Source organism: Falco cherrug, chromosome 8 (assembly GCF_023634085.1).
Source record: "Falco cherrug isolate bFalChe1 chromosome 8, bFalChe1.pri, whole genome shotgun sequence".
Classification (NCBI taxonomy): domain Eukaryota; kingdom Metazoa; phylum Chordata; class Aves; order Falconiformes; family Falconidae; genus Falco; species Falco cherrug.
The window spans coordinates 11,300,224-11,326,910 of record NC_073704.1 but is presented as its reverse complement, the minus strand read 5'-3'; the positions used below and the strand labels follow the sequence as shown (position 1 = coordinate 11,326,910).

Sequence of the window (26,687 nt, the reverse complement as noted above, 5' to 3'; positions counted from 1 at the left end):
AAAGTTTCCATACATCATTATGTGCCACTGATACTGTATTGCCACTGTTACTTTATTTCCAGAAAGAAGCATAATTATATGATAATTTAAGTTTCACAGTGTTTAAGAAAACAGAACTACTCCATAATAGAACAAAGTTGTTGTATAAAGTAATAATAAAGAAATACTGGATAAAGAAACACTTTTACAGCACTTTTGGTCAATCTAAGGAACTCCTTTCCCTTGACATTGCTAAGCAGATTTTAAAGAGAAGTATGTTCCATTAGTTGAAAGCATTTCAGAAGAAGCCCCCACAATATGAGCAGGTTTGTACTGTACTTGTCCACTACAAAGTCTGTTCGTGTTTCAGGGAGTATATAGATTTCTGTCCCTTTTATTAGTAGGTGTATTTTTATTGCTTCTCTTTGTCTACTGCAAATATTCAAGTATTTCAGTAGATCTTTGTCCAACCGCAAGTGTAAGTTAAATGTTGCCATGGTATTTCACAGTCAATACAGAAAATGCCATCGGCAAGGCCATCTGGGAGGGTTAGAAGAAGAAACAGCAACACAATCTGTAGAAGTGTTAGGAGAAACAAATCAAAGCTGCAGGGAGTAATCACACAGAGTACATGTTGTGTAAACCTATGGGACAGCACATTATTTTTAAATTTAACGCCAAGAAATTGCACAGTGAGACCTCTTAGAAGTGGTGACACTGAAAAACAACTACAAACCCGAACCAAATCACTCATTAATTGACATACAGGTGATGTCAGGTCTGTGTTTCAGAGGCAATTGCAATGTTATAATCTTATGAACAGCTCAGGCACTTCGTTTTTAGCTGCACAAATTCGTGGTTCCTGATGTTTCTTTGGTGCATTTAATACCAATGTGAAAATATTCTTTAGGCCATTCACATGTACATAAATATAAACAGTGATTTCAGCAAAACAATCTTCACAGACCAGGAACTATGATATTGGATCTAAGAGTTTAAATAGCAGCAGATCTGACTTTTACAGTTTTTCTTTTTACTAGGCTACTGAAGATTTATCTGTTAGTTCATAAGCACGTGTGGAGAAATGCCGGTTGTGTTTGATTTTCCTCTTAATAAACCCTGTTTTTAGACTGGCGGAAATTGCACATTCCCTGCTGAAACTGGCACCTTATGACACACAGACGATGGAAAGCCGAGGTCTCCGGCGCTACATCATGGAGATGCTGCCCATCACTGACTGGACAGCTGAGGCGGTGAGACCTGCCCTTATCCTCATCTTAAAGAGATTGGATCGTATGTTCAATAAAATACACAAGATGCCTACTTTGAGGTGAGCAGGTATAATGGAAACCCTCTGGGGTCCGTTTCTGATGTTGCAAGCCTTGAAGTGTGGGTATGTCATCTAACTAAAACTGCCATGTTAGAGTGAACCTTTATAACGTATCAGAAAGTGAACAGATGTTTCTATCTCTGTAAGTGTGCATTTATGTTGACATTTTTGTTGTGTCTTCTGGTAGCCAGAGAAGAAATGTGTGGTTATTAAGAACTACAGAGGGAACTTGCAGAAATATCTTTTTTTTTTTTTTTCTTTCTACAAAATAAGTCTTCAGATTTATACTATATCACTACCCCCTTTATTTTAGCTGTGAGTTGAGGAGATGAATTTTATTTTTTAATGGAAAGTTAAACTGTAGTAATTTCCAGCATGCCTCCTCATGAAAATACTGTTATGTTCTCTGTAAAGATAAAAACAGTCTGGAGCTATGCAGTAGCTTCTGAATGCTCCTTAGCGGAGGGAACAGAATGGCATCGATTGCATCCAGTCAGTGTCTGGCAAAAGCCTGGTGCATCACATAGTAGCATTATGGTACAGGCTTTGGTGACTTCAATACGGAGCATTCCTGCCTCAGAGGCAGTGATACAAATCCAGTCTGGGTAGAATAAAATCTCTCAGCCCTGTGACCTGAGTAAGAAGAGTCACTGGTCTCAGTCACCCTCATGGGCATATGTCCTCAACTGCTTCAATTAGTCACTTTGTTGGCAGTCTCAGATGAGAAGCCAAATGACAGAGGACATCAGAATTTAGGACTTGGACACAAAATTTTAGGTCCCAGTGGGAATCATATGTACCCAACTAAGGTGGAGCAAATAACAGGGAGGTGATCTCTTCTTTCTGGCATCACTGTCTATTGCTTTCCTTTGGCTAACGGTCTGCTTTAAAAAACTCCTACCCTTGTAGGGAATTCAGAGGCAGAGATTTTGATGCTTCTCCTTCCTGTTGGTTTGATTCTTTTGGACATGTCTTGCCTGCTTCTCAGTCCTTCTTTTCCTGCTCATACATTCCTCTGCCTCAAAGGCAGCTTAGGGGTCTTTCTGTTCCTCAAGATCTTTCCTTTTTGTGTAAGCTGAATGAATGCTCATAAATTAGAATTCCCTTCATATTCTCTCTGTCTGTGCGTGTACCTACACCTGCTGAAATTGCTCTTCTGTACCCAAAGGGAGAGACAGCAGAGCCACTGAACCAAATGCAGCAACTACATTTAAGTGTCATTGGGCTATGAAGTCTCTTAGGGATGGGACTGGGCGCCAGACCCCAGGAGCCATCCGTTGGGGTACTCGCACCAGAATCTTATACACTGTATCCTGTGGGCACCCCCTTCCAAAACCAGTGTCTGATGGGAGGTGGTATATGTGTAACAACAAGAACAAACTACTGTTCAGGAGACTTAGGAACAGTGGATGCTGAAAGACGAGATGTATGCTCGTCTGCATAAGAAGTAGTAGATACTTGATCCCCCACGTGACTCTAAGAAGTCCTCGGAGGAGCTTGACTTATTGTTTAGCACTGAGCTAACAAGTTGTGCAAGCCTTGTCTTCCTGTCCCAGCGAGTGCACAGTCAGATGCTGGCTTGAGAGCTGTGCTTACTCGGAGGAGTCAGGCCCTGAGCTGAAGGGTGCAATCCGCTTTCATGTTACCTACGCTGTGCCTGCTTATGATTAGGAAGGACACCATCAGCATCTGTCACAAGCCTTGACAGCTGTTTTGGTGAAAAAAAACAAAGTGTCAGGGAAGAAAGAATCCTGGAATGAAGGACTTTGGTGCTGGTTGGGAACAAATCAGCCCCCCCACACACACAGGGTGAGGAAGGTAAAGATTGTACTGCTGGGCCAGTCTATGTTTAGGGCAGACTGTGTCTGGGAGTTGCTCTGGCAGAGCAGGCCGGACTGCAGAGCGGCTTACCGAGGGCACTCACGGCTGATGGGGTTTGTTCCCTTCGGTGAGAACGCCCACAAGCCACAAGGGATGGAGGAGTCCCTTCTCAGCTGGGAGCGTGGCACAGCAGACCTTTTCCCCACACAGGCACCCCCGAGGCAGCTGGCTGGTGGCTCCATTGCACTCACCACCGGCCAGAGGGAAGCACCAGGGAGTGAAACACAGCCCGTCCGCCACTGCTGTTGTGAGGGGGTTTGTGTCGCTAGCGCGGACCCCTCTGCTACGTTTCTTGTCTCTCTCAAACGCCCAGTGTGCTCTGTGGCTCTGCGTGGATAAAACCTTTTCTCTGTTGCGCACTTTGTGCTCATCTTGGACGTCATCGCTGTCTGAAACGTTTCCTCTGTGGGCATCACTGTGTGTCGGTCGCCGTGTTTGCAAGCGTCTGGTGGGGGGCAGGAGGCCCGCGGCTAACGGCACCTACTGTTGTATTGCAGGCGCCAGGTTGAGTGGGAGCCTGCCAGCAATTTGATTGAAGGGGTTTGTTTGACACTTCAGAGGCAGCCTATCATATCCTTCCTGCCTCACCTTAGGTCTCTGATCAATGTGTGTGTCAATCTGGTGAGTAGCCGAGCGGCAACCCCGTGAACCTTTGCTAAACCTCCCCCTGGCTGTTGACTTCTCTGGACAGAAGATAGTTCATTCCCATTCCTGTCATTTTACCTGTCCCCCTTACCACTCGCAAGGGGACTTCGCAAGTGACACTAGAGAGAGCAAGGTTCATTTTTGAAGTGGTGCATGGGGAGATACAGTGACCGGTAGCAGTGGTCAAGTGATTTATTTCCGTTGCTTCCCACGCACCACTTTGAAGATCCACCTGTGCCAGATTGAGCTGAGAGTTGAGGGCTGCAAGTTGGAGAGTGGGGTGGTGGAGACTGCACACACCTGGTAGAGATGGGGAGAGGGTGGCACTGGGGATACCTACCGTCTCCAGTGGGGAAGGACCCCGATGGCCCTGACAGAGGCCATCAGGTGTTGGCTAGTCAGAAGGGTTTACATGGGTGGATTCACGCCACTGTTTGCAATGTCCCTGGCTTGATCTAGTACAGGTTTGCACTGTACAATGTTCAGATCCCACTCTCAGTACATTTTATGCTCCTAAGCGTGTTACAACAGAGGCACGATACGGACGGGGTCTGGTCATGCAGTGACAGGCTGTAGTGTTTCTGCAGCTGTTACACTGGGGGCAAACCCTCGGTTTGACATCAGTGTAACTCCAGGCATTTGGACAAACATGCACGCTTTCATTCCATGTTGAAAAAATACAAATAAATGGGGAAAGGCAGCACTAGCTTTTCTGTTGTTGGGTTTTATAACGCTTTCTCCTTAGAACACAAACGTCATAACTTTTTCTAGCAGTTACAAGACACCTATCAGGGTTCACCAGTGCTCTGAGGGGCTTTAAAAACAATGATAATCAGCTACAATGCAGTATCAGTTCTTGCCAGGTTCCTGTCCTTCGAGTCCATTCGGCACTCGTCGCTGCAAGGGCAGGGAGGCTCCAAGCTGTCAGAGCCCATAAGACTCCTTCCTTGTTCAAACTGAGGCAGCTGCTTGGAGGTACTGCAAATGGGGGCCCTCAGACTACTTGGGGTTGCTACATGGGGAGGTTGCTACAGAGTTAGCTCAAATACAAGTTTAGAATGGCCTTGCAGTTTGGCAGGCAGGCATGGTAGAGTGAATCACGCCAGCAAGCTCTCCGGAGGGCCTGCATTAACAATTAGCCAGCACTCCTAAAATAGCAGAAAGCTCCGCAGTGCTGAAGTGCAGTCATCATGCTTCTGTTCAGCTGGCTGGGAACATCAGGGAGAGCTACCAGGAAAAGATGTACTCTTACTGCTAGGAGTAAATTACCTTTAGCTGTCAGAACTATGATGGCCTCTGTGAGCTGTGGGAGCACCCCTAACTGCATGCTATATCATGTGTAGACCAGTTGCATCATGAAACTCAAAAAGACACCAGCCAGGAAAGTGGGGAAATGTCTAGATTATAATCCACAATGATACAATGAAAGGGCTCTGCCTCTTCCCCTTCTAAATTGTCCTTTGGTTTTCTGGCAGAATACTGGTTATGCCTTTTTTCCCCAGGCTGAATTTGTTAAAAGAAGAGTGTGTTCACTTCCCCTAAGCTTAGGCATCTGCCAGGAAGCTTCTCCCTGTTCCCGTCATCTAGATGCGTCTAGTCCTGGAGAGAAACAGGCATATGCAGGCCTGCGATTTAATTCCGCCTGAGGGACACATCCAAACTGGTTTGAATAACTCTCCCCTATTTTTTGCACTGTTATTTCAAGTTGCTCGAGACAACCAGGTCACATGCAAGTGACTCTGCTTCAGACGTCTGGGGTCAGGTGAGATTAATTGTAATTAAGAGCTCCTAAGAGCAGACTGTGTTTGAGAGGAATCTGAACATTGTACAAAACCCGACTTGGGTCATACTTAGGACATTATTTTTCAAGTAGATCAGCAAGAGAAGGGGAATGATGTACAGTTTCAATGCAGACTTTTTGCTTTGATGACATATTTTTATCTGTTACAGTCGTTACATGACATATCCTCCAACTCTAACTGTTCCACCAGTCCAGTGCTGGTCATTCAGGGCTGGTACTGGGTACATTTATAAATGTACCAGGTTACCTCTGCACTCCTCCCATCCTTGCTGGTTCCCTCTTCTCCCTTCCCTTTCCCTGCTAAAACTCCGTCTCCTCACTGGCCCCAGCTCCCACAAGGACCACTGGGGGGGCTGGTTCTCCTAGATCCACCCCAACTCAGTGCTCAGTGGAAGACACCTCCATTTCACTGGCGTTGGAGGATATGGCATGGATGAAACTCTTAAGTAGTCAGTTGTGGTGATGTGCTCTGTTTGTATTGCAGGTGATGGGAGTGGTAGGACCCTCCAGTGTGGCTGACGGATTACCCCTTCTTCATCTCAGCCCTTATCTCTCGCCACCTCTGCCCTTCAGCACAGCTGTTGTCCGGCTTGTAGCATTGCAGATACAGGTGTGTCTGCCCTGGCCTGTGGCCAGGTCTGTTATAGCTTCTGGTTGAGACACCAACTCATCGGTGCTCTGTTTTCTTTCTGCAAAAGCTGGGCAAAAACTGTGGAACATACACCAAAAATGAAAGAGAAGCAGCATGTAAATTCTCCCTTCTTTTTGGAAACTTGAACTAAGCTCAGGATTCACCTTTTGTGGCCAAGTCCACAGCAAGCATCCATCAGCTTAACGCTGCCATTGAAGTCCAGGGAGTTCGGCTGATCGATGCTGTTTATGGCTCTGACAAGCATGTTAGGATTCTTTGCAGGATCCAAGGATTTAGCATAAGCCTCCTGCCACAGGGAGACGGGCCTCCGCTTAGGTCACGTCCACGCAACCCTACCTCTTACTGTGGGACCATGTGTGCAACTGAGAGTGGAGTTTGTGCTCTTCTACTCTTACCTGAGCTGGTCACACAGTGCGCCAGCTCAAAAAAGCAGGGCAACTTGGCTTTTCAGCTGCTGACTCAATAGCATCCTTGTTGTCCAGAATAATAATAGAAAAATAAAAACATCCTGGAGTTTTTGGAGAATTTCATCACTATTCCTTTCTCATAGCAGTGCCATAAGTGTTGCAGAGTCTTTCTGCCTCTGTATCCCTTTCCCACCCACCCCTACCCCCCATTGGCATGAAATCAGAGAGAATGGTGACCAAAAAAGGGATAAATTTCCTAATCTAGCTCCAACCTGCATTTTTAAATATGCATTGGCACATTCAGTTGAGTACTTCAGCAGGTATTTCTGAGCAGCAGGGCAGCTTGGGAAGGAAGGCTTACAGGGACCAAAACACTCTGCTGTCCCTCAGAGCATGAGGCACACAAATGCTTTTTGGTACCAACATAGAAAGAGGACAGACTTCTTCCAACTCTGAGGTAATGGTTCTTTAATCAAAAGCAAAAAAAGGGCCACCTTCACCTTCTCTGAGGTCTTTTCTCTTTTTAAAAACCAGATGCCAAATTAATATTTTTTTAAAGTATTGGGACTTTTTACTTTTGTTTTCATCTTCTCCCTGCTCACTTGTTCATGAACTTGAAATGTAATGAAAACCAAACGTGTCAAAAAAAGATGGGAGTGATCATAATTCCTAATACTTCCAGCAGGATATGAAACAGAAGTACTTCACACCCCATCAGAAAACATCTTGTCCTGGAATTTCTCAGCCCAGGTCTGCAAGCTTGAGGGGTTGCAAGGTTCAGTTGCATTTCACAGCCAAGTCTGCAGCAACTGAGAAGCTGTAAATGAGCAGAGGTTCTAGTGACAGTCCTTTATTTGTATTACCTCCTCTAAAGAAGATGAAAGACTTTTCAGTCTAGGCTTGACTATGTGTCAAGGAGTAAACATGAATTTTGTTTATTTTTCAGTTCATTCCTTGCGTTGGGGAGGATGATTGGACAGTACAAAGTGAGGCAGAACAAAAAATGTGTTTGGGAATAACCTCCATGTTTGGACAGCAGAATATTTAGATTATGCCCTTTTTGCAGTTTCCTCTGTTCCTTTTTTTATTCCCCATAGCCTGGGTCAGATCCTGATGCCGTTTACAGCAGTGCAGAGTTTAGGACAAACACTCAGCTGACTCCTGTGGGATACATCCAATTTTGGTAATGGTATCTATGGAATCTGGGCTTCTTACATCTTGGCTCTGAGGAGAGAAGGTGACACCTGTGTTACTCTGTGAATTCCTTTTGCTCCTGACTAAGTGGTCTCACAGCTTCTAATTCAATCAGGTCGTCAATGCTGGTGTTGTACTGTGTAAACAGGGTGCCCAGGGGATCCTCATTCCCTGCAGTAACTTGTGTGCATGATCTGCCGATGAAATCATTTAATCCTTTCTTATTATTACTGCACAGGCTTTGAAAGAAGATTTCCCCCTAAGCCATGTCGTCTCCCCATTCACCAATCAGGAAAGAAGGGAAGGAATGCTTTTAAACCTACTGATTCCATTTGTGCTCACAGTAGGATCTGGAAGCAAAGGTCTGACTAATTTAACAAAAAGAATTTTTCTCCCCCTTTTCTGACAACTGATGTTTGCACTTTCCCTGCCCTCTGTTGTTTTGGGGGGTTTGTTTGTTTGTTTGCTTGTTTAATTTGGTTTTCTGTCACTGGCAGTGTGTCAGCTAAGTGCCTGTTGGGTCCGAGACTGAAAAGAGCCCCACTGGGAGAAGTACTTGTTGTTGTTTCTTCTCTTTGTTTCAGCTGTGCCATGGTTCTTGAGTCAGGTCTTACACAGATGTGCTCCTTCTTTTGAAACTGGAGTGCAGGGCAAGACAAATCTGTTGTAGCAGAAGCCACAGAGGGAAGCAGAGGTCGCAGAAATTGTGTGCCCCTGTGGATCTCAGTCTGCCCAATCCATGCCGCTTGTCTGGCACAAGTCCTGCTCCTTGCTTTCTTCTATAGAGGGTGATCACTGGTGAATCCCTACATGAAAGCAAAAAGTAAAGGGAAAGGGGAATGTCAAAAGGAAATGAGATCATGAGACAACTGAACAGGACATTTCTTTGTGCTGTGTAGCTCTGTGTTCTTGTGTGTTTCTGTTGGTGCTAAAATAAACTTTGCCTTTGCTTGCAGGAGGAGAAGCAGCATAACAAGGTGTGGGGGACGGAGTTTTGGCTTAGGGGACATTTGAGATTGCATCCCATTTTGGAACTGAACAGGGTCTGGATCTTTTGGGTGTCTTTGATGGGATGTAGCCTGATCTTTCTCTCTCTCTTCCTTCCCAATGCATCTCAGACAGCCCCTGGCTGGAGCAGCCAGAGGTCCTGCTGCTGCTCCAGACTGTTATCAATATCCTCCTGCCACCTCGCATCATCAGCACTTCCCGCAGCAAGAATTTTATGCTGGAGAGCTCCCCTGCCCATTGCTCCACCCCAGGGGATGCGGGGAAGGACCTGCGGCGGGAAGGACTCGCAGAGTCCACCAGCCAGGCTGCCTACCTGGGTGAGTGATGGCTTCTTCTGACCACTGAGAAGGGACAAAATGGAGTGTTCAAGACCGTAGGCAGCACCAAAGAAAACCCTCTCAGGCAGGAGCTTACTGAGCTCTTTAGAGCTGCTTTAGGTCTTGTCCTGAACAAGGGGCCAGGCCAGAGCACGAAGCCAGGAGTACCTCTGGAATCTATTGCAATGTGAGCAGTGTCTGCACTGCAGCTGGAGGAGACTGCAGCACAGGTAGAAGTCATTCAGTTTTCATACTGCCAGAATATAGCAGTGAAGCCACGAAAGGCAAGTCACGCTGCCTATCAGCCTCTAATATCACAACTTTACTGGCCCTTGGCTAGCTAGGGTGAAGTGCCTGCTGGCCCTGTGCACACACGGTCCTTACTGACTGGTATTCCCTCTACTCGCTATATACTGCCGCAAGGTAGTACTATATTTTCTCATATATGACCCACTGGCACAAAGAAAGAAAAAAATCATTGAATTGGGGATGCAGCAGCACTGCAGGTTGTCAGAGCTATATGGTTAGAGTGTTTTGTCTCAAAGCTCTCGCTCCTTCAAACAGCTGCTGTGTTTTATGACTTTGTGAGAGTATTTATCTAAAGACTTATATTCAGGTCTCCGTTAACCCGTGTCTGAGGAGTGGGGTAACACTGATAAAAGAAGGCAGTTCACCAACTGATTTAGTTCCCCCACCCCAACAAACCTGGATATGTATGTGTGATGGCTGAAATGTCTTGGCCATCCCATCAAGGAAAATGGAGTACTCAGCCTTCCCCCAGCAATTCCCGGGCCTCCCTGTTTGTTCCAGACCAGGGGAGCATGGAAAGGAGGACATTCCTTGTCTCTCCTGTGAAATATCTTGGTCACTGCCCACCTTAATATACAGCATTGTTTTGAACCTCGTCGCTGTTCATCCCCATTTGTAACACAGTGCTCTTGTGAATTACGGCCCTTGGCTTACTGGACCATATTTTTGTTTAGATTACAGTTTGGCCATGACTCATGCAGCTGCGCTGCTAGAAAGGTTCTTTTCATTAGCCCATAAATAACCTGGAGGTTATTGTGCTCACAGGCTGACTCTTTGTGTGGATATGCTTGATCAGAATTTTTGAGGTTGTCTGATCAGCCAGGGTTGTACTCACCCCTGAGCTGCTTTCAAAATATCTGAATTCCAGGAAGACAAAAGAAATCTGCAGGGAGGGAGATTGGAAACTACAGCAAGAAAACACAGAGGAACTTAGATGTGAAGTAGGAAAATTTCTTTGCAAATGGGACTCTCAGTCCTGATCCTGAAGCCTTTAATGTAAGAAGGTTGCCCTCCTTCCCTGCCACGTTTGGAGACTGATAAAAAAAGACAGTTGTGAGTCTGAGGTGTGTGGGTGTGCATGTGCACGTGCATGCATGCATGCCTGTGTAGGTTGGTGCCCACTGTGGGCCCCCCCCCCCCCCATTCCTCCCTCCATGCTTGCAAGGGACACTGATAGCACCTCTGACTGCCGTTTGCTGGTGTGTGTTCCCCTGTAGCCCTGAAGGTGATCCTTGTTTGCTTTGAACGCCAACTGGACAGCCAGTGGTACTGGCTGAGCCTGCAAGTCAAAGAGATGGCACTGCGGAAGGTGGGAGGGCTGGCCCTGTGGGATTTCCTCGACTTTATCGTACGAACACGGATCCCTATCTTTGTGCTCCTTCGGCCCTTCATCCAGTGCAAGGTAACCATTGCTTTGGCTCCTGATAGATCACTCCCTGAAGGCAAGATACCCTTTGTTCCCCTGCTGAGAACAGAGGAACAGCACTTCTGGAAGAACTGTGTTTATGTAGGGAGTGGCTTTTCAGAAGTTAGTAGCCTGGGAACCCTTTGAAACTAAATCACAGGGCTTCTTCCTAGGTGACACTGCCAGTCACACAGGAGCTCTGATCCATGGAGCACAGCTAGTCTTAGTTCCCCTGGATGGGAAAGTACTCTCAGGCTTGACCAAGAGGGCTTGCATGCGGACTTGCTTTTGCAACAAAGACCCTCAAAGCACTTGGAAGTAGCGTGGATGCTCTGCACCTAGGAGGGGGTTGGCATAGTTGGCAGAAATCTTCCAGAAATCTCTCTTCTGCATAGAGCCAGGCAATACAGGTAACAGCCAGGAAGGACCACTCCACTTCCCATCTCGTGGGTGAAGGTTCTGACAGGACTTCTGTGGATGGACAGACAGCTGCTAGGCTGAGGCAGCCTGGGCTTAAGTTAATCGTGGCTCTTCCCTGCTAACCAGGTAGGCTAGCACATGGTACCCCACGTACCCATGGTACCGTGTCTCACCACCCTGACAGACTAAATCATTCTGGAGAAAGGAGCTGTCTCACGTCTGAGGGTAGAGCTTAGCATAAGCAAGCCTTCCTCCCCACGCACCAGTGTCAGTGAGGTTTTGATATCTGTTCAGTCAAACGTAAGGTTGTCCCTGACAGACAGGTGGAAACCTTGTAGCTGGAGTCAAACAGCTCATGCCTACAACGAGGACAGTCTGCTGGCTGCAGGCTCCTGGTCTGGAGACTACTCCCAGTTCCCTGGGCATCATTTCCCTGCAGCGCTAACCTGTCCCAATTTTGCAGCTGCTGGCCCAGCCAGCCGAGAACCACGAGGAGCTGACTGCCCGACAGCACATCGCCGACCAGCTGGAGAGACGGTTCATCCCGCGCCCGCTCTGCAAGAGCTCCCTCATTGCCGAATTCAACAACGAGCTGAAGATCCTGAAAGAGGCAGTGCACAGCGGGTCTGGTAAGGAGGAGCGGGGAGAGCCGAGGGCCAGCAGCCCAACCTGGCCAGCGGGCTCACTCGTACGTTAACCTGTGAGGCCAGACCTTCCTGCTGCCCAGGAGGGGATGGGGTCATCGACTTGCCCCCCAGCAGCCTGCCCCGGATCGGGCCCTGTGCCCAGCCCAGGCTTATCGCTGGACAGCCAGCACAAGCCAGGTCGGTAGTGACACGCACCTTGCCGTGCCCACTTACTCCACCGAGTCCCGTCTCCCAGTAGCTGCCGCTCGCCGTCCCAGCTGGCCCGTGCAGCCCCCAATGCGTGAGCCCCCAGCCACATCTCCCTAAAGCCAAAGCTGCTCATGCAGCAACACGTCAGCTTTTCTGCAGCAGATCGGCCTGCTCCTCTCTCCTCTTGGTTTCTTCTTTATTTTTCTCCACTGCAAGGTGCAGCCCGGCGTCCCTGAGCTGCCGGTGCGCTGCGTTCGCCCCTGCACGAGGGGACACGTTCTCCTCTCACAGCCGCGCTTGTTGCCACGAGATGGCAGCCAGTGCTTACGCACGGCAGGAGGTTTTATGTGCTTTGTTCCCAAGAAGAGAAAACAAATTCGAAAGAAAATGCCTCAGCCTCGTTTCCTTGGTAATAATTTGCCTTGTTCCTAAATGTTGAAGCTGATCTGGAAAAAATGGCGCCAAGGTTAAGGGAGAAAACCAGACTGCGTAAGAGGAACAGGCAGAGATTTTGGAGAGCTGAGGTGAGCTGGGGCAGCCGTGTCTGGTTTATCACCCCTGCCCCACTAGTCTGGGCACAACCAGGTGCCTGACGTGACAGGAATGCTTGGCTGGTTTTTGATTTCCGGTGCCATCACTGACTCGGGTTTGGTTTTCCCACTCTTGTGCAGCTTACCAAGGGAAGACATCTGTCAGCACCGTGGGGACCTCCACCTCCGCTTACCGCCTGAGCCTGGCCACCATGTCCCGCTCCAACACCGGCACTGGCACGGTCTGGGAGCAGGACAGCGAGCCTTCCCAGCAGGCCTCGCAGGACACGTTGAGCCGCACGGATGAGGAGGATGAAGAAAGTACGTGACTACTGATTTGAGTTAAGCCCCCAGCACTGAAGATGTTTTCCTGATGCCCCAGAGGATGGCTGGGAGGGGAAGGCAGTTGTCCCCGTCCCAGTGTGAACAAAAGACCACAGAGGCATGAGGCAGAGAAACCGGTGTGGTCGCTACACAGCTCAAGGTGCTAAAGCTTGGGTCGTTACACACCTCCTCGTTCCCCCGAGCGCTGGGCAGGGGAAAGGGAAGGGCACTGGCAGATTTTTAGTGTGTGAGACCTGGGCTGCGATGCAGTCCTCACAGTGCTGGCAAGGCACTTGGCAACCAGCCTTCTCTGACCTGCGTCCTGGCCCTAGGCTCTGTAGTTAGGATCCTGTTCCTGCAGGACCTCAGTACTCCCTGCTCATCGCTTCTCTCCAGGTGCTCCGATGTGGAATACCTTGTCATTGTGCTGCAAGGGGTCCAGCCGTGACTTTCTGCAGGGTGGAATGTCTGTGTGCTTGTGTTACTCGATTAGCAGAGGAAATTAAGCCTTAAACCTACTGACAACAAAAGCTTGATCTCGCTTTCGGTCGGCAGGCATGTTCAGGAGTTGCCAGGCTTTCTGGCACCAGTTTAGAAGGAATAGGGTGGTGAAACTTTTGGGGACTAATCTGCAATGACCTGAATGTTGCTTTGTCGTTACAGTTTCATGTTATTCTTGGAATTTTGCCTTCTCTCTGTTTCTGAGCTGCCTATTGTTTCTGGGTTGTCCATCACAGAAAGCCAGGGTAGAAAACTCTGCTCATACGTCATCAGGCTTGGGCTCCCCCCTACTTTAGCAGGGATACTCTCTTCTGGTGCTGCAACTGTTGGTTGCCTCAATGCCTGAAACTCAGGTGCTTCACTCCTCTATCTGAGGACTGCTGACTATTCCCCAAAGGCAAACATGAGGAGTGGAAATGGGTGCCTCAAAAAAAGGCCTGTGTGGTTACAGCAGAATTGCCTTTTGGGAAAGAACAGCCTGAAACTTTCCAGGCTCAGCCCAGCTTTATTTTAGCTGGGTTCATCATTAAACATTGTACGATCCGCTCAGCATGGTACTGCTGATACATTGCTCAGAAACTCACTGTGGCAAACTCTGGTTTCAGCCTCAGATTAATTATGAGCCACTGTGTGGAACGCTGAGCACTATCTTCCCATTTGCGTACGGCCGTATTACCTCAGCCCTGCCTTGGCTTAATGCTGCCATAAAATATTTCAGTATATCAAAATTGGAAAATGTTGAGAAGAAAAGAGAAAATTACACAAAACTTCCCCTTTGTTTTATTTATTTATTTGTAGTTAGAAGTTGTCATGGTAAAACCCACAGAAGAGGTATTTCTTTCCAGGTACTTCAGGTAATTTGAAACGGCACTGACAATTTCAAGCAGTCCTGATCACAATCCAACTGTGTGCGTAACTCAGTTGCAGTATGATGTAGAGTCAATTTGTCCTTTTTTTGGATAACGTTTTAAAACGCATGTCCCGAGGAGTGTTCAAGGGTGTCAGTTCTGCATTTTGCTGTCAAGTATTGTAACTTTGGTAAATGTGCTTTGCTATATCATAGCTGCAGTTTATTTCATAACAGCAAAATGTCCAGTTACAACCTTTATGCCAGAAAACACTGTGTATCAACAAACAATGTATTAATCACAGGAATTAAGCCCTAGTGGAAGCCGAGTTTCCCAAACACGTTTTCGAGAGCCATATAAGCTGAAAGCATACATAAACCCCCTCCCCGTGTGTGCTGAGTTCCTCATCCTGCAGGGTTTCATGGATATGTCTTTCTGAACTGTGACTGTAAAATCTAATGGAAGCATTCAAATTTGCAGGCTTGGCGCCTTGGTAAGTAAAGTGTTGGGTACACCTTTGGCATCCTGTTATCTCTTGACAACTGTGAATATGTAGGTGGGGTTTGGGGTGGTTATTTCCTCTCCTTTCCTGTTTTTCCTTTCTTTCTAGATGACTCCTTGAGCATGCCCAGTGTGGTAAGTGAACAAGAAGCATACCTTATGGGTGCCATTGGGAGGAGGCGGTTCTCCAGCCATCTCTCCAGCGTGTCCGCACCTCAGGCTGAGGTGGGCATGTTACCCAGCCAAAGGTAACGACATGGACTTTTCACCTTTCCCATTATATTCACAAGAGCAGAAATGGTGCAGGTATATTATGTGTACGTCAGAGACGTGGGATAGTAGAATCAGTGCCAGCATAGTGATGCTAAATTTATTCATCCTGAAATCGTGTTGAACCAAGGATGCAGGGTTGGAAAGAATGATTTTCCAGGATGATGTGTTGTGTAAGGTCCATAAGAGCAAGTTGCCATCCACAGAAACCTTCCTCTTAAATACCTTCAGAAACCCTCAGCACTATTATTTTCCTTTGCTACTATGGTGGACAGCAAAAAGAAACACGTGATTCTGGGGTTATGCATTGAACCAGGGGACCGTACCCGGTCTGTGTAAGGAGTGGGGAGGAACCCTGAGAAGCTGGAAAGGGGGGAAGAGGCATTCTATTTGATTCACTTTGTTTTCTTCCATGTAGTCTTTGTACTTCCTAGAACAGTAGCTAGCTCATCACAGAAACTGAATGTCAAGTTCAAAGACGAGATTTAATGCTGTTTAAAACTAGAAATATACTTGTTGATAGAAATAACTTATTCCTGGTTAACATGGAGTGTGAGAAAGAGATTGGAATTTGGGAAATACACATCTTTAGAAGATGTAGAGAGAAGTTTTGCATTTAAATGGGATCTTTTTTCAAAGTAAGCAATGTTTATTGTTTTATTTGTCTGTGACATAGTTATCCAAGGATATCTGACAATGGACAGATTGATTTATGTTATTTCCTTTGAACCTTTAAAGAATAAATTCTACATTATCTCTTGACCAGCCTTGGAAAATCAAACAACATTGTTCCCTCCCCAGTCTCGCTTGGAATTAAAGAAATAACCTTAATACACGAAGGAAAAGTAACAGCTGTGGTACATACCAGCAGAGATAGGAGAAGTGATTTACAAGAGAGAAGTTACACAGATTTTTATCTGGGAGTTTTCACAAAAGGGCTTACAGGAACTTATTTGACTTTTGAACTCAGTTGATTCAGTCCCTTTGTTTCTTGAAAACTTAATATGCAAGACTGCATTTTCCTCAATCTTTCACTACCATCTTCAATGCATAAGCTTCATAAGAGTCACAGTTGACTGATAGCAATGTTTGCTTTGTGCAATCCCAAGTCACAGTGATGCTGAGAAAAAAAGACTTTAATTACAACAGAGCTTTGCTCTCTACTTTTTAAGTACACGGTATACCAGGAGAATCGCTTTTCATCTGTGTAGGGAAGTACAAGCTCAGCAAGCATAATCATAGTCCACAACGTCATGCCCTTTTTATTTATGGATGGTCTCTGGGCTTTCAGACTGCCTCACAAGCGTAAACTAATTAACGTTAAGTAATATTATTATTGCTTTCCTGCTGGTAACCCAGCAGACTGCCTTCTTTCTTTCATGTTTTTCCTATGGGCTGAGAAGGCTGCTCCTGCCCAAATGGCTGAAGTGTAGAAAAGCAATGTGATTATGTACTCATTTGCCAGGATCCGTGCCAGCTGTTTACTTACAGTTTAATTGCACTAAAGACCTTGTTTTCCAGATGTTTGTCCTTAGAGTCCTACCAGAAGGAGAGTGGTCTATAGCTCACGGGAGATAGATTAGCCCTCCCTCAGGGAGAACTGGCTCGTGAGGAAGGGGGAAGAAAAAAGCTTTCTATGAAGCTGGAAGTAAATAGAACCAAAATAAATGGAAATGCTGCAGGAAAATGGCTTTGAAAACAGTTCCCTGCCCTTATTTCCTGTGGAAACGCATCCTACTGAACTTCCCAGCTCCCCAGTTCTCGGCAGAGATGTATTAAGTCTCCACGTACAGTAAACTCCCTCTAAAGGCTGTTCCCGTTATCAGATGTTCTTTCAGCTCCTCTGAGTCATATATGTGCTGTTGAGCCTGCAAGACCAATTAATGTTACCGTCCTTTTTTTTTTTTTCTTCTTTTTTATTCCGTTGATATTTTTTCCCTTGAAAACAGAGACAATCGCATGCTTTTTGCATTTTCTTTCCCTAAATTCTCAATCTCCCTGCCCCTCCTGCAGTGAACCTAATGTCCTCGATGACTCCCCGAGCCTGGCCACTGAGGGCAGCCTCTCTAGGTACAGTGTTAACACTACCTGTCTGTCAGTGTGTGTGCTGGGAAACGAGCCGTTTCCAATCTCCTCTGTCTCTTCCCCTCACCTTTTGTTGCTCTCTCCATCTTTGTCTCTTGTGGCTCATTGATATTCAGGCCTGCAAGTCAAAGGTGTAGCAACCCACCTTCAGTTTTCAGCTTTGATTGCCAGTAACTTTGAGGAGGCTAAAGGGGAAGGGGAAAGAAAAAGCTGTAGCAAGTAAAATAGCGGTCTGGCTGGCTAGCCTCGGGGTTTTCCCCTTGTTTAGCTATTGCTTGAAAGGCATGAGAAAGATTATCCGTGAGGCATTAGCTGTAGCCTGTTATAAGCATTAGTCTAGAGGCTTATATAAAACAGAGACATCTGTTTTTCCATTCATCTCACAATGCTGTCACCACAAAAGACTTAATAACAATATCAAGCTGTGTTCTTTAACATTCACTAATAAAACTAATTATAATAAGACCTGGGGAATATAGTGCTTTGTGGGTGCTTTACAGTAATTCTCATTATTTTTACAAAGTGTTTCCAATTCTCAAATGACGCCTTAGAAAACTTGCAGGTGATCACGATTAATATGTATTTCAAACTGCCCCATCAGTGCCGGAGTTCAGTTCTAGCTGTTCCCCATTACCTGTGGACGGGGGGGTTCCTGTGCAAACTGTTATGGCCATGCCTGCCAAATGGGTCAGAGCTTAGAAGGGAGGGCTGCACCTTTAACGGCCAGCTCAGTCGTGTTAATCATCCTTACTGTCCTGCTGCTGTGCTCGAGCCTCCCAACCCCTCACACCTTGCGAGGTCGGAGAGCTGTCACTAGTCCCAAGAGCATCTCTGTTTCCTTCCAGAAGAACATGGCTCCCTACATTGGCAACACAGAGGGTAACACTCTGGCTTGTTACTCTACCACACCGGCTGAAGATGTGGATATGTTGAGAGGCATTTGTGTGAATGGTTTCTATTTCTGTTAGTTGGTTGTAGATGTCAGTAGTGGCTTTTTGGGGTGGGGACAGGCTGCTTTGTTCGTTTGTTCGTTCTCAGCTGACAAATGGAGGGTTTATCGTTGGTGGTGTCACTGAGATCATCCCATGAGTTGTGGTGTCCTCTGTGTGTGTGAATCCTGCTTTGGCAGATCAGTCTCTAATTGGTACTGCTGTGGAAGTGGCGTTAGGAAAAGACATGGGCTTCTTGTCAGAGGCAGGAATGTTGTTACCTGGTTTTGTGATACAGTAAAATGGATTGCTTGGTCGTCCGAGCATGTTTTGGGGCCTAAAGAGAACAGAAATTACTCAACCAAAGAAGTTAAGTGCTGTGTCTCACCTAGAGCTAAAAACTCACTACAGCTGAGGAGGATGACAAAGGAGAAGGTCTGCATCTGAGTTAAAGCCATAATGACCTGATACCAGGTTACATCAGTGTTTAATTTGAAATGTTTTGACCTTGCTCAGTGGGGAGGAGTCACTCCTAGTAATGGTGGTGAGGCTGAGGACTATGAGACAGCTAAGTCAACGGATGAGTTCAAATGTAATAATTTATTTTGAACCCTGAAATGTAATCAGCTGTACTGTGGGTTCCTTCTAATTTCTGTCACACTGGGGACCAGGACACTATCCTCCACCATGCTCTACGGTACAGAGATTTCCTTAGGCAAAAAGGTTAACAGATGTACTTGGGAGTCAGTTCTTGTTGAGGTTTATTATTCTTTTCAGGGAGCGGGCGCTAATGTCTGAGGGAGGGGCATCACGGCTGCAAAGCCTTAGAAAGAACAAAGACAGGGAAATACTGCAATTTTTTGTAAAAAGGCTAGTTTAGAGTTCTGTGAGGAAGAAAAGATATTTCAACTGCATTGTTGAATGTGCAAATTGGATTCCTCCTCTAAAGGACAGAAGTAATAAAGCAGACATTGTGGGAGCCTGTTGTGCTGTGGGGTTCATGCGACAGTTAATGTGGTTTTATATCAGGAGTGTTAGTTTTGCATAAGGAAGACTTGAGTTTTTCTTAACTTTGATTTCAGCTGGAGCATGATGGTAACTGTTCAGGATTCTCTTCTGCATTCCAAAGCTGATGCTTAGTCATAACTGACTTTATTTATATTTCTTTATAGAAATAAATCATATGGAGGTTAGACCCCTATGGAAGGTAGGAGCTTTAAATAAATTAAATAAATAGTGACAAACACAAAAAAGAATAAAGTTTCTTTCCCTTTGTTCTACAGCACTTAGAGCCAGCCATGTAGAAAAGCAGGGAAGACAGGAAGCGGGTAGCATTTAAGTGCTCAGAAGTAAACAGATAGCACAGGGTACAGGGCTGAGGAGCATATGTGTCTAGCATTGTGATTTGTTGTGGTTATAATCTGAGAGGAGAGGATATTTTCCCAAAGCAAAAAGGAAGAACAAGAAGTCACTGTAATGGAAATCTGTTGCACAAACACATTTCCCTTTAATGTTTGTCATTATGCCTACCTTAGCTTAATGGTGCCTAATGGGGAAAATCAGGGCGAGTTCACATTGCCAGGGCACGCACGGCAGATTTAACACTAGCTGGGCAAGGATGTGTCTGGGAATACAAGAGCTGGAGTTCCTCTACATTTTAACCCGTTCTCCACTGGCCTTTGTCCACCAACCCTCTCACTCAGATGTCTTGGGACACAAAGTGTGTATGTTCTATCGTAATGGTGTGGCAAGCATGTACACCTTTTTAAAGCGACATTTAAACTCCTTGCTTCCTTTGTCTCTGTTTTACTTTCTTCTTTGTTCTTTCTTTTTTTCTTATATTTTTGGCTGCATGGTTTCTTGTAATTTGTGAGCATCACTTATTATAACTGCCAACCTGACAACATTTCTTTTAGCCCCCACTGTGTGACTGCACTGGCTGTCATTTCTTGTAGTGCTGGCAACATGCTTCCACGAAGTTGGTTTGGTTTGATCTTTTGCTCACCTGTCTCTGCCCTAACTATGTAATGGGAGTAACACGATTGTGAAGATACTCCTGACAGAGATACTCAGAGAGTGACAGAGCATCTTTGTGTGGGCAGGAAAAACTTCTCTTTTGATACTCCGAAAGAAATCTGGCTTATGTACTGCAGAAACCCCCTTCTTATTGATCACATTGCCACAGGAGGGAAACATACTGTCAGCTGAAATGGCATTTGATTCTGTGTTCCTCGGTTGGGTCCCACAGGCTGCCAGAAAAACAGTATACTGCTGGTCAGGTCTGGTAAACAAGGAGAGGCAGAAAAGGAGGAGGGAGGGCTACACGGAGCCAGCAGTCTGCCTGCCACTCTAATTTTCACGGAAACAAGATCAGTAGTGCTGTTCTTTGATGTGAAAAGAAACCCTCACAAACCCTCATGAAGTGAAAGGTTATATGTGAAAATTCAGCCACTCATCTGAAATTTTCGGTCTTTACAATTCTCTCTCTCTTGCCTTCTTCAGAATTTGGGGATAGAAGGCAAAGAGACAGCCACAGCAGAACTGTGCTGGTTTTGAGGGCAGCTCTGCAAAACTCAGCTGCTCTCGGGTCCACCATTTGCCTGCAATAGATATCTGCAATTTCAGCTCATAAGATCATCGCAAATTATACCAATTTGTGTAATGATTTGGTAAAGGAAACAAACATCCACCAGCTCACTAAACTCATTTCACTTATGATATAAGCCAGGCTGAAAATCCCAGACTCCAGCAGGAAGACACAAAGTCCAGCCTTTCTTTTGGTCACCCTATTGTTTGTCTTCAGTGCACATATTACTTCATGGGAATTGGGTTTTTCCTCATGTATAGCCTCTGTGCCCGCATGCAGTCCATGTACTCCCTTTTCCTAACAACTTTATCAAAGCATTTTCATGATGCACGTGAAATGAGTTTGTTTCACCACTACGAACAGTGTTTCGTGCTGACCATAACTGTAGTCTTTCTGCTACAGATATTTACGTCGCCTCACTCACAGAACTAAGAATTACTGTTCCTTCATCAGAAATTGTAGCAGTATTCTCAAAAGCCAGTCCAATAGAAAACTATTTTTTCAAGACTTTCTTCAGCTAATTCCTACTTAATTCACATACTGGTGACTACTCTAAAAACTTCTTAAAATTCAGAGGGGCAAGTTTTTATGTAATCCTAGAGAAGATTAAGAGAGTCTACAAGCTGTAATTTCGGGTAGTCTGGATCACAGACCTAAAGGCTAATTTAAGTGCAGTCTCTTTGCGTTAATAAGGAATGCTGTGTTGCTTCTGAACCTACCAGTCATGTGTGCTGCAGTCATTGTCTGGGTCAGGAATACCGTCCTACCAACAGGAAGTAACTCTGAGACTCTGCTTATCCATAGGCGGGTGTTTGCATGATGTTTAGGATGCTTTGTGTGTAAATCATCTCAATACCCTACGTAAAAGCTGGAAAAGATGTTCCAGAGACTGGTGATCTCATTCAGAATTGCTGTCTGAGGGAGAAAAGGACTCAAACGTATCTTGTTTGCTCTGGCTTTGAGTTTGCAGAAGCTTTTCCTTTTTTCCCAAACCACTGCAGCTGTGGTGAGATTGCTGAGGGCATGCCTAGGATTATTAGGCTGTGGTCAGACAACCAGAGGAGAAACAGCTTCAGGGTCTTAAGCTGTCTCTCTCCTTGGAGTTGCCCATTGTCTCCCCAGTAGAGCTGGCAGAAACGCACGCGTATGGTTTAGTGCAAAGTGTGGCCAGTTTACACTGGTAAGGCAGGGAGGAATAGGACTTTCAGGTCAGGTAACCCGACTGTGACCCAGAGCAGATCAGGAAGTTCTCATGTTCTGTTCCACCAAACCTTCTAAGGGCAAATAACTTCTGCCACACTAAAGAACGAGCTGTTCAGGAGACAGAACTTTTTAAACCTCTCCATAGACATCCTCCATGTCCTCAGGTTTGTCTTCTTCCTCTGCTCCTGTAAGGTCAAGAGATAAAACCTTCACCCTGTTGGTGGTACAGAGCAGCTCCAGGGAGATAAAAGGAAAACATCTAGAGAAAAGAATGTTGGTTTCCTTTAGATTAATGCAGGCCGAAGGCAAAATGGTTTGTAATACCGAATCGTCAACAATGCATACCAGATATAGCTGGAAGTTGCTTAAATAGGATGTGTGGCTCAGTGGATTCCAGTCTGCCCCAAATAAGCAGCTGCCTGATTTAGAAGTCGTCCATCCTAAATGTTAGTTGCTGTTGTAACCATATTCCTCTCAGACGTAGTTCATTCAGATAAAATGTTTTGTGACCGCTGTCTGCTAAATGACCAATTTTTAACTGTTTGGAGGAGTACAGTGTTTTGATACAAACGAGGGGAGGGTGATATTTTTAAGTAGATTAAATGGTCAGTTGAATAGTAGAATGAGATTGTATGTAGCTGAGTATGTTTTATTGCTAAAGATTCTTTTACTGCAGATTTTCAGATATTTTGTGCCAAGATATTAAAAACTAAAAAGCTGTGTTTATGTATATATATATAATATGTAATTTATGTTTACTTGTCTTTTTTGTTTGTTAGCCCCAAAAAGACTTAAGGCTGCAAGTGTTGAGTGCGGGGCCTTGTTCACATAACTCATGCATCCATTATGTGAATGGATCCTTTGTCACTTTGTGTTTGTTTTTTTTGTTTGTTGACTTAAATTGAAATTAAAACCAGATGACAAAATGGTGATGAGGCTGTGGAGTCTATTTGGGAGGAAAAAAAAAGCAGGTTTTACAATATTGTCCTTGAAAAAGGAAAGCAAATAAGAAAGCTTTTGAGCTAGGAAGCTGATATTCTTGCCTTAATTGATGTGGCAAAGGATGCAGAGAAGTGAGTGTTGCTCAGTGGGATGCATCAATCAATGACTGAAAACTGAAATCTGCAGTTATTTATATTTGGATGCTACCTGTGCGTGGCCAAGTCCTGAATGCCATGACTCCACCTCCCACCCTTTCCTAAGCCCCGGAAGCCACAACCCAACAGACACGTCCCCCCCATCCTTCAAAGACAGTGTTGCTCTTTGAAGTGACTGTGCCATTAGTGGTTGGTTTATTTATTTATTTATTTATTTTAGCCACAATTGCCAGGACACCTACTAGTTATATCGGGTGCTTCTGTGCTTGGCCTAATGCTGTCAACATCTAACAGGGTGGCAAGCGTGCAGAGTGAGCCAGGACAGCAGAACCTTCTTCTGCAGCAGCCCCTGGGGCGGAAGAGAGGCTTACGGCAGGTGAGAACATGGGGAGCGAACAAGCCTTCTCTCCTGCTGTTTGAATTGGCTTGGTTTTTCTCGTCTGTTTCGAAACGATTTGTGGTTGTGACATGTCCCTTTTACCCGATTTGTGATATACTAGCACAGCCCACTGAGTTAGTGGGAACCGTAGCACAAGTCGGAGCTGTAAGACCTGACAAATCCGTAAGGGAGGAGGTGCACGTTCTTTTGAATTCCCCAATCTCTTCCTCTGCAGGCTTTTTGTTTTGTTTTAAACAAACACGGTCTGCATTGCATTACATACAGTACTGAAACTGAATAGGCACAAACCGCAGAAGCTCATATGAAGAAGATGTCTGAGCCATGGAAACCTTAAAACATGTATCTGCTAAAAGTAGAGGGAATGGACATTTAGAGTATTTAGACAATGACGATCTGTTCTCCTTACAGAGAAATTGCGTAATGTGTGAACATACATCAGCCTGACTCTTTCTTCCAACTTTTAGCTTCGGCGACCACTGCTGTCACGTCAGAAAACTCAAACCGAACCTCGTAGCCGTCACGGAGCTCGACTTTCAACCACGAGGCGGAGCATCCAGCCAAAACCAAAACCTGGCGGTAGGGCAGCGCTGCATTTCCAGAACCAGCACTTCATATTTGAAAGCAGAAAATACTATGTCATTGTTTCAGCTGAAATTAGAGTTAGTATGTTGTTAGTAGCCTATATTAAAGTGAAGTCCTCACAGTTTTATCCTTTTTCCTACTAAGTGGATATCCTATCAGAAGATCACCCCCTCAAAACACTTTGATCATTTCTCCAAAGGCTTTCAAGGTAGAACTGCACATGGACAGTGAATTATGATGTCTCCTAGAGGTGTAGAGAGTTGAATAGATATAGAAATGAATAGATATAATAGAATCCTCTATTCAGGATGCCTTGTCCGCAACCTCCAGATGTGCAAAACCTGAAGCTGCTGTAGAGAGTAACAGAAAGAAGGAAATTTCCCATCATTTGTAAGCAGTGCAGAGTTTTAAAGGTTGCATATGGAAATGAAAATAGGACTGTTCTAGTCCATGCCGTATGTTTCCAGGAGTCAGCAGTGCCAAGCAGAGCAGGAGTTTGTATTCCGTATAATCTGAAGCCAGCAGTTAACTTTGGAGGAAACACCTGGCAGAGCAAAGGTTGCTTGTGAACTTTCTGGGTTTCTAACCACTCAGCCAGGACTGTGCTGGGGCAACAGCACTGCTGGAGATGTCTGAAACATAAAAATTGATCCCAAATAAGTAAGAGTAGGAGCAGGGGTATCGGGTTTACTGTGACATTTCAGTCTAGCTCTCTTCAACCTGTGCTGGTCTGTTATTCCCAAATAGTGGACTTATCTGCAGGAATGGGGGGCAATCAGCTGTCCTATTTCTTTTCTCAGATTTCCTGCAAAACCTTGGGCAATTCCCTTATATATTTGCATTTCCTTTTGCCCTTTGCATCTCCATATTTCCTTTCCTGGTTGAAGGCAAAAATGACTAACTCGCATGGGAATTCAATCCAGTATGTTCTGCTGGGATGGAAAGATGTTATGGGTGGCATTTATCTCACCAAGTCATGACAAGGATAGGTAGGGTGAGTCTTCTTCAGGAGATCCCCGACTCTTGCTGCGGCTTTAGAGGAAGCCCAGGGTAAAAGGCTTTAGACTGGACTCCAATTAGACAGCTTATAAAGATGGAATGAATCATGAATCCTGCCTTCATTGTTAAACCTCCAGAGATTCTCTTCTTTTCTTGTTGTGTTTTCCTTCCCAATTTGTAGCATTTTAATATTAAATTTTCTGGGCTTTGTACCCTTCAGCGGAGCAGAAGCGGTCGGTGACTTTCACTGAAGCCCAGCCTGAGGCAACAACAGCCTCCCCAGGGTCCCCGTCCTCGGCTCCAGCTCCAGCAGCCCCGCAGCAGGGCTGCAGCCACAGCAGCCCCCAGGCGACGAGCAAGCAGGAACCTCTCAGCAAACCTGTGCTGACTTCCTCACCTGCCATCGTTGTAGCTGATCTCCACAGCCAGACCGCTCAGGTAACGTGATTGATGATTTTATCATTTGTGTCTACCTGCTGCTTCATCACAGTTGCAGGGCAAATTTACAGGGAAATGCCCGATGCATTACAGCACTGTAACAAACGCTGACAGGTGGGTGAAGACATCTATTCTTTAGGCTGAGTTTGCTGTCTGACCCCTTCCTTTTGCAAACTGTTCACTTCTCGATCTATGCAATGATTCTTAATTTGCAAATATATTTCCTGCATCTTCTTTTCCATCTTCCCACCACATATAGTTGTCCTTCTGGGCCTGCTCACCAGTGCAAATTTTCATCAATGGGTTTTTACAGCTTGCTCGCTGAGACATGCATCCTTAAGGAGCAGCTCCCTCCAAACCTCAGGACTGCTCTGGCAAAGGCACCACATTCCAAAAGAAATTGCTTGTCTAACCTTTTCCTGTGTTGGACACCACTGAGGACAGTGCAGGGACAGTCACAGTCATCCCTTCAACACGTCAGTGACATTGAGCTCACTTTCATACACCCACATACCTAGTGTCTTTTGGGGGTGTTGTCCTTTGCCATGAACAAATGAAAGACACCCGTCTTGAAAATACACTTAAAAAACTGCAATGAGGATGTGTTAACGACTGAAATCAGATAACCTTTCTGATCGTTGCTGCAAATTTGATTCACCAGCAAAAATATATCATTGGGGCAATATATTCTGCAATTATAATCTGCAAGTGCCTGGCCCTTTATGGTAAACAGTATTTCCAAATGAGAAAATATTTTATTGATGTTCCCTCGCTTTTTCCCCCCTCTCCCTCCCACTTCCTCTGAGCCTGATCACTGGCTCTCCTCAATTGCAGAGTGAGGCACTTTCTGCTGAGGAGAAGGAAAAAGAGGAGGGCTTGGAGTCCTGGCCAACAACAGCACAAAGCACCCCACCCACCCAGCTCTCTGACACCGACGACTACGCTGGCCTTGAGACCACAAGCTTGCTGCAGCATGGGGACACTGTCCTTCACATCAGTGAGGACAACGGGATGGAGAACCCCTTGCTGGCCACTCACTTCAGCTTCACGCACGTGGAGCTTGGGGAGACTGACGTTGACCTAGATGAATCTCATGTTTAACTCTTGGGGAAGTGCAGGAGTGGGAGGAGAAAATGAAAGTGTGCCTTCTCCTCGGAGTTCCCTGCTAACTAGTAACTAATTAAACAAGAGCACTTTATTATCTGAAAA

At 45.6% G+C, this 26,687-nt stretch overlaps 1 protein-coding gene across 1 annotated transcript in view; it reads left to right on the top strand.

The window, feature by feature from the left end:
• UNC80 (unc-80 homolog, NALCN channel complex subunit) overlaps positions 1-26,687 on the top strand; it is a 129,843-nt gene extending 103,156 nt beyond the window's left edge. Inside the window, exons 52-65 of the mRNA XM_027808587.2 lie at positions 1,109-1,309; positions 3,688-3,811; positions 6,121-6,246; positions 8,128-8,251; positions 9,008-9,214; positions 10,741-10,925; positions 11,812-11,977; positions 12,856-13,035; positions 14,998-15,136; positions 17,172-17,228; positions 23,354-23,435; positions 23,924-24,035; positions 25,261-25,478; positions 26,313-26,687. Coding sequence (XP_027664388.2) covers positions 1,109-1,309; positions 3,688-3,811; positions 6,121-6,246; positions 8,128-8,251; positions 9,008-9,214; positions 10,741-10,925; positions 11,812-11,977; positions 12,856-13,035; positions 14,998-15,136; positions 17,172-17,228; positions 23,354-23,435; positions 23,924-24,035; positions 25,261-25,478; positions 26,313-26,579 — 2,188 coding nt within the window. The 3' untranslated portion in view covers positions 26,580-26,687. The remainder of the gene's footprint in view (positions 1-1,108; positions 1,310-3,687; positions 3,812-6,120; positions 6,247-8,127; positions 8,252-9,007; positions 9,215-10,740; positions 10,926-11,811; positions 11,978-12,855; positions 13,036-14,997; positions 15,137-17,171; positions 17,229-23,353; positions 23,436-23,923; positions 24,036-25,260; positions 25,479-26,312) is intronic.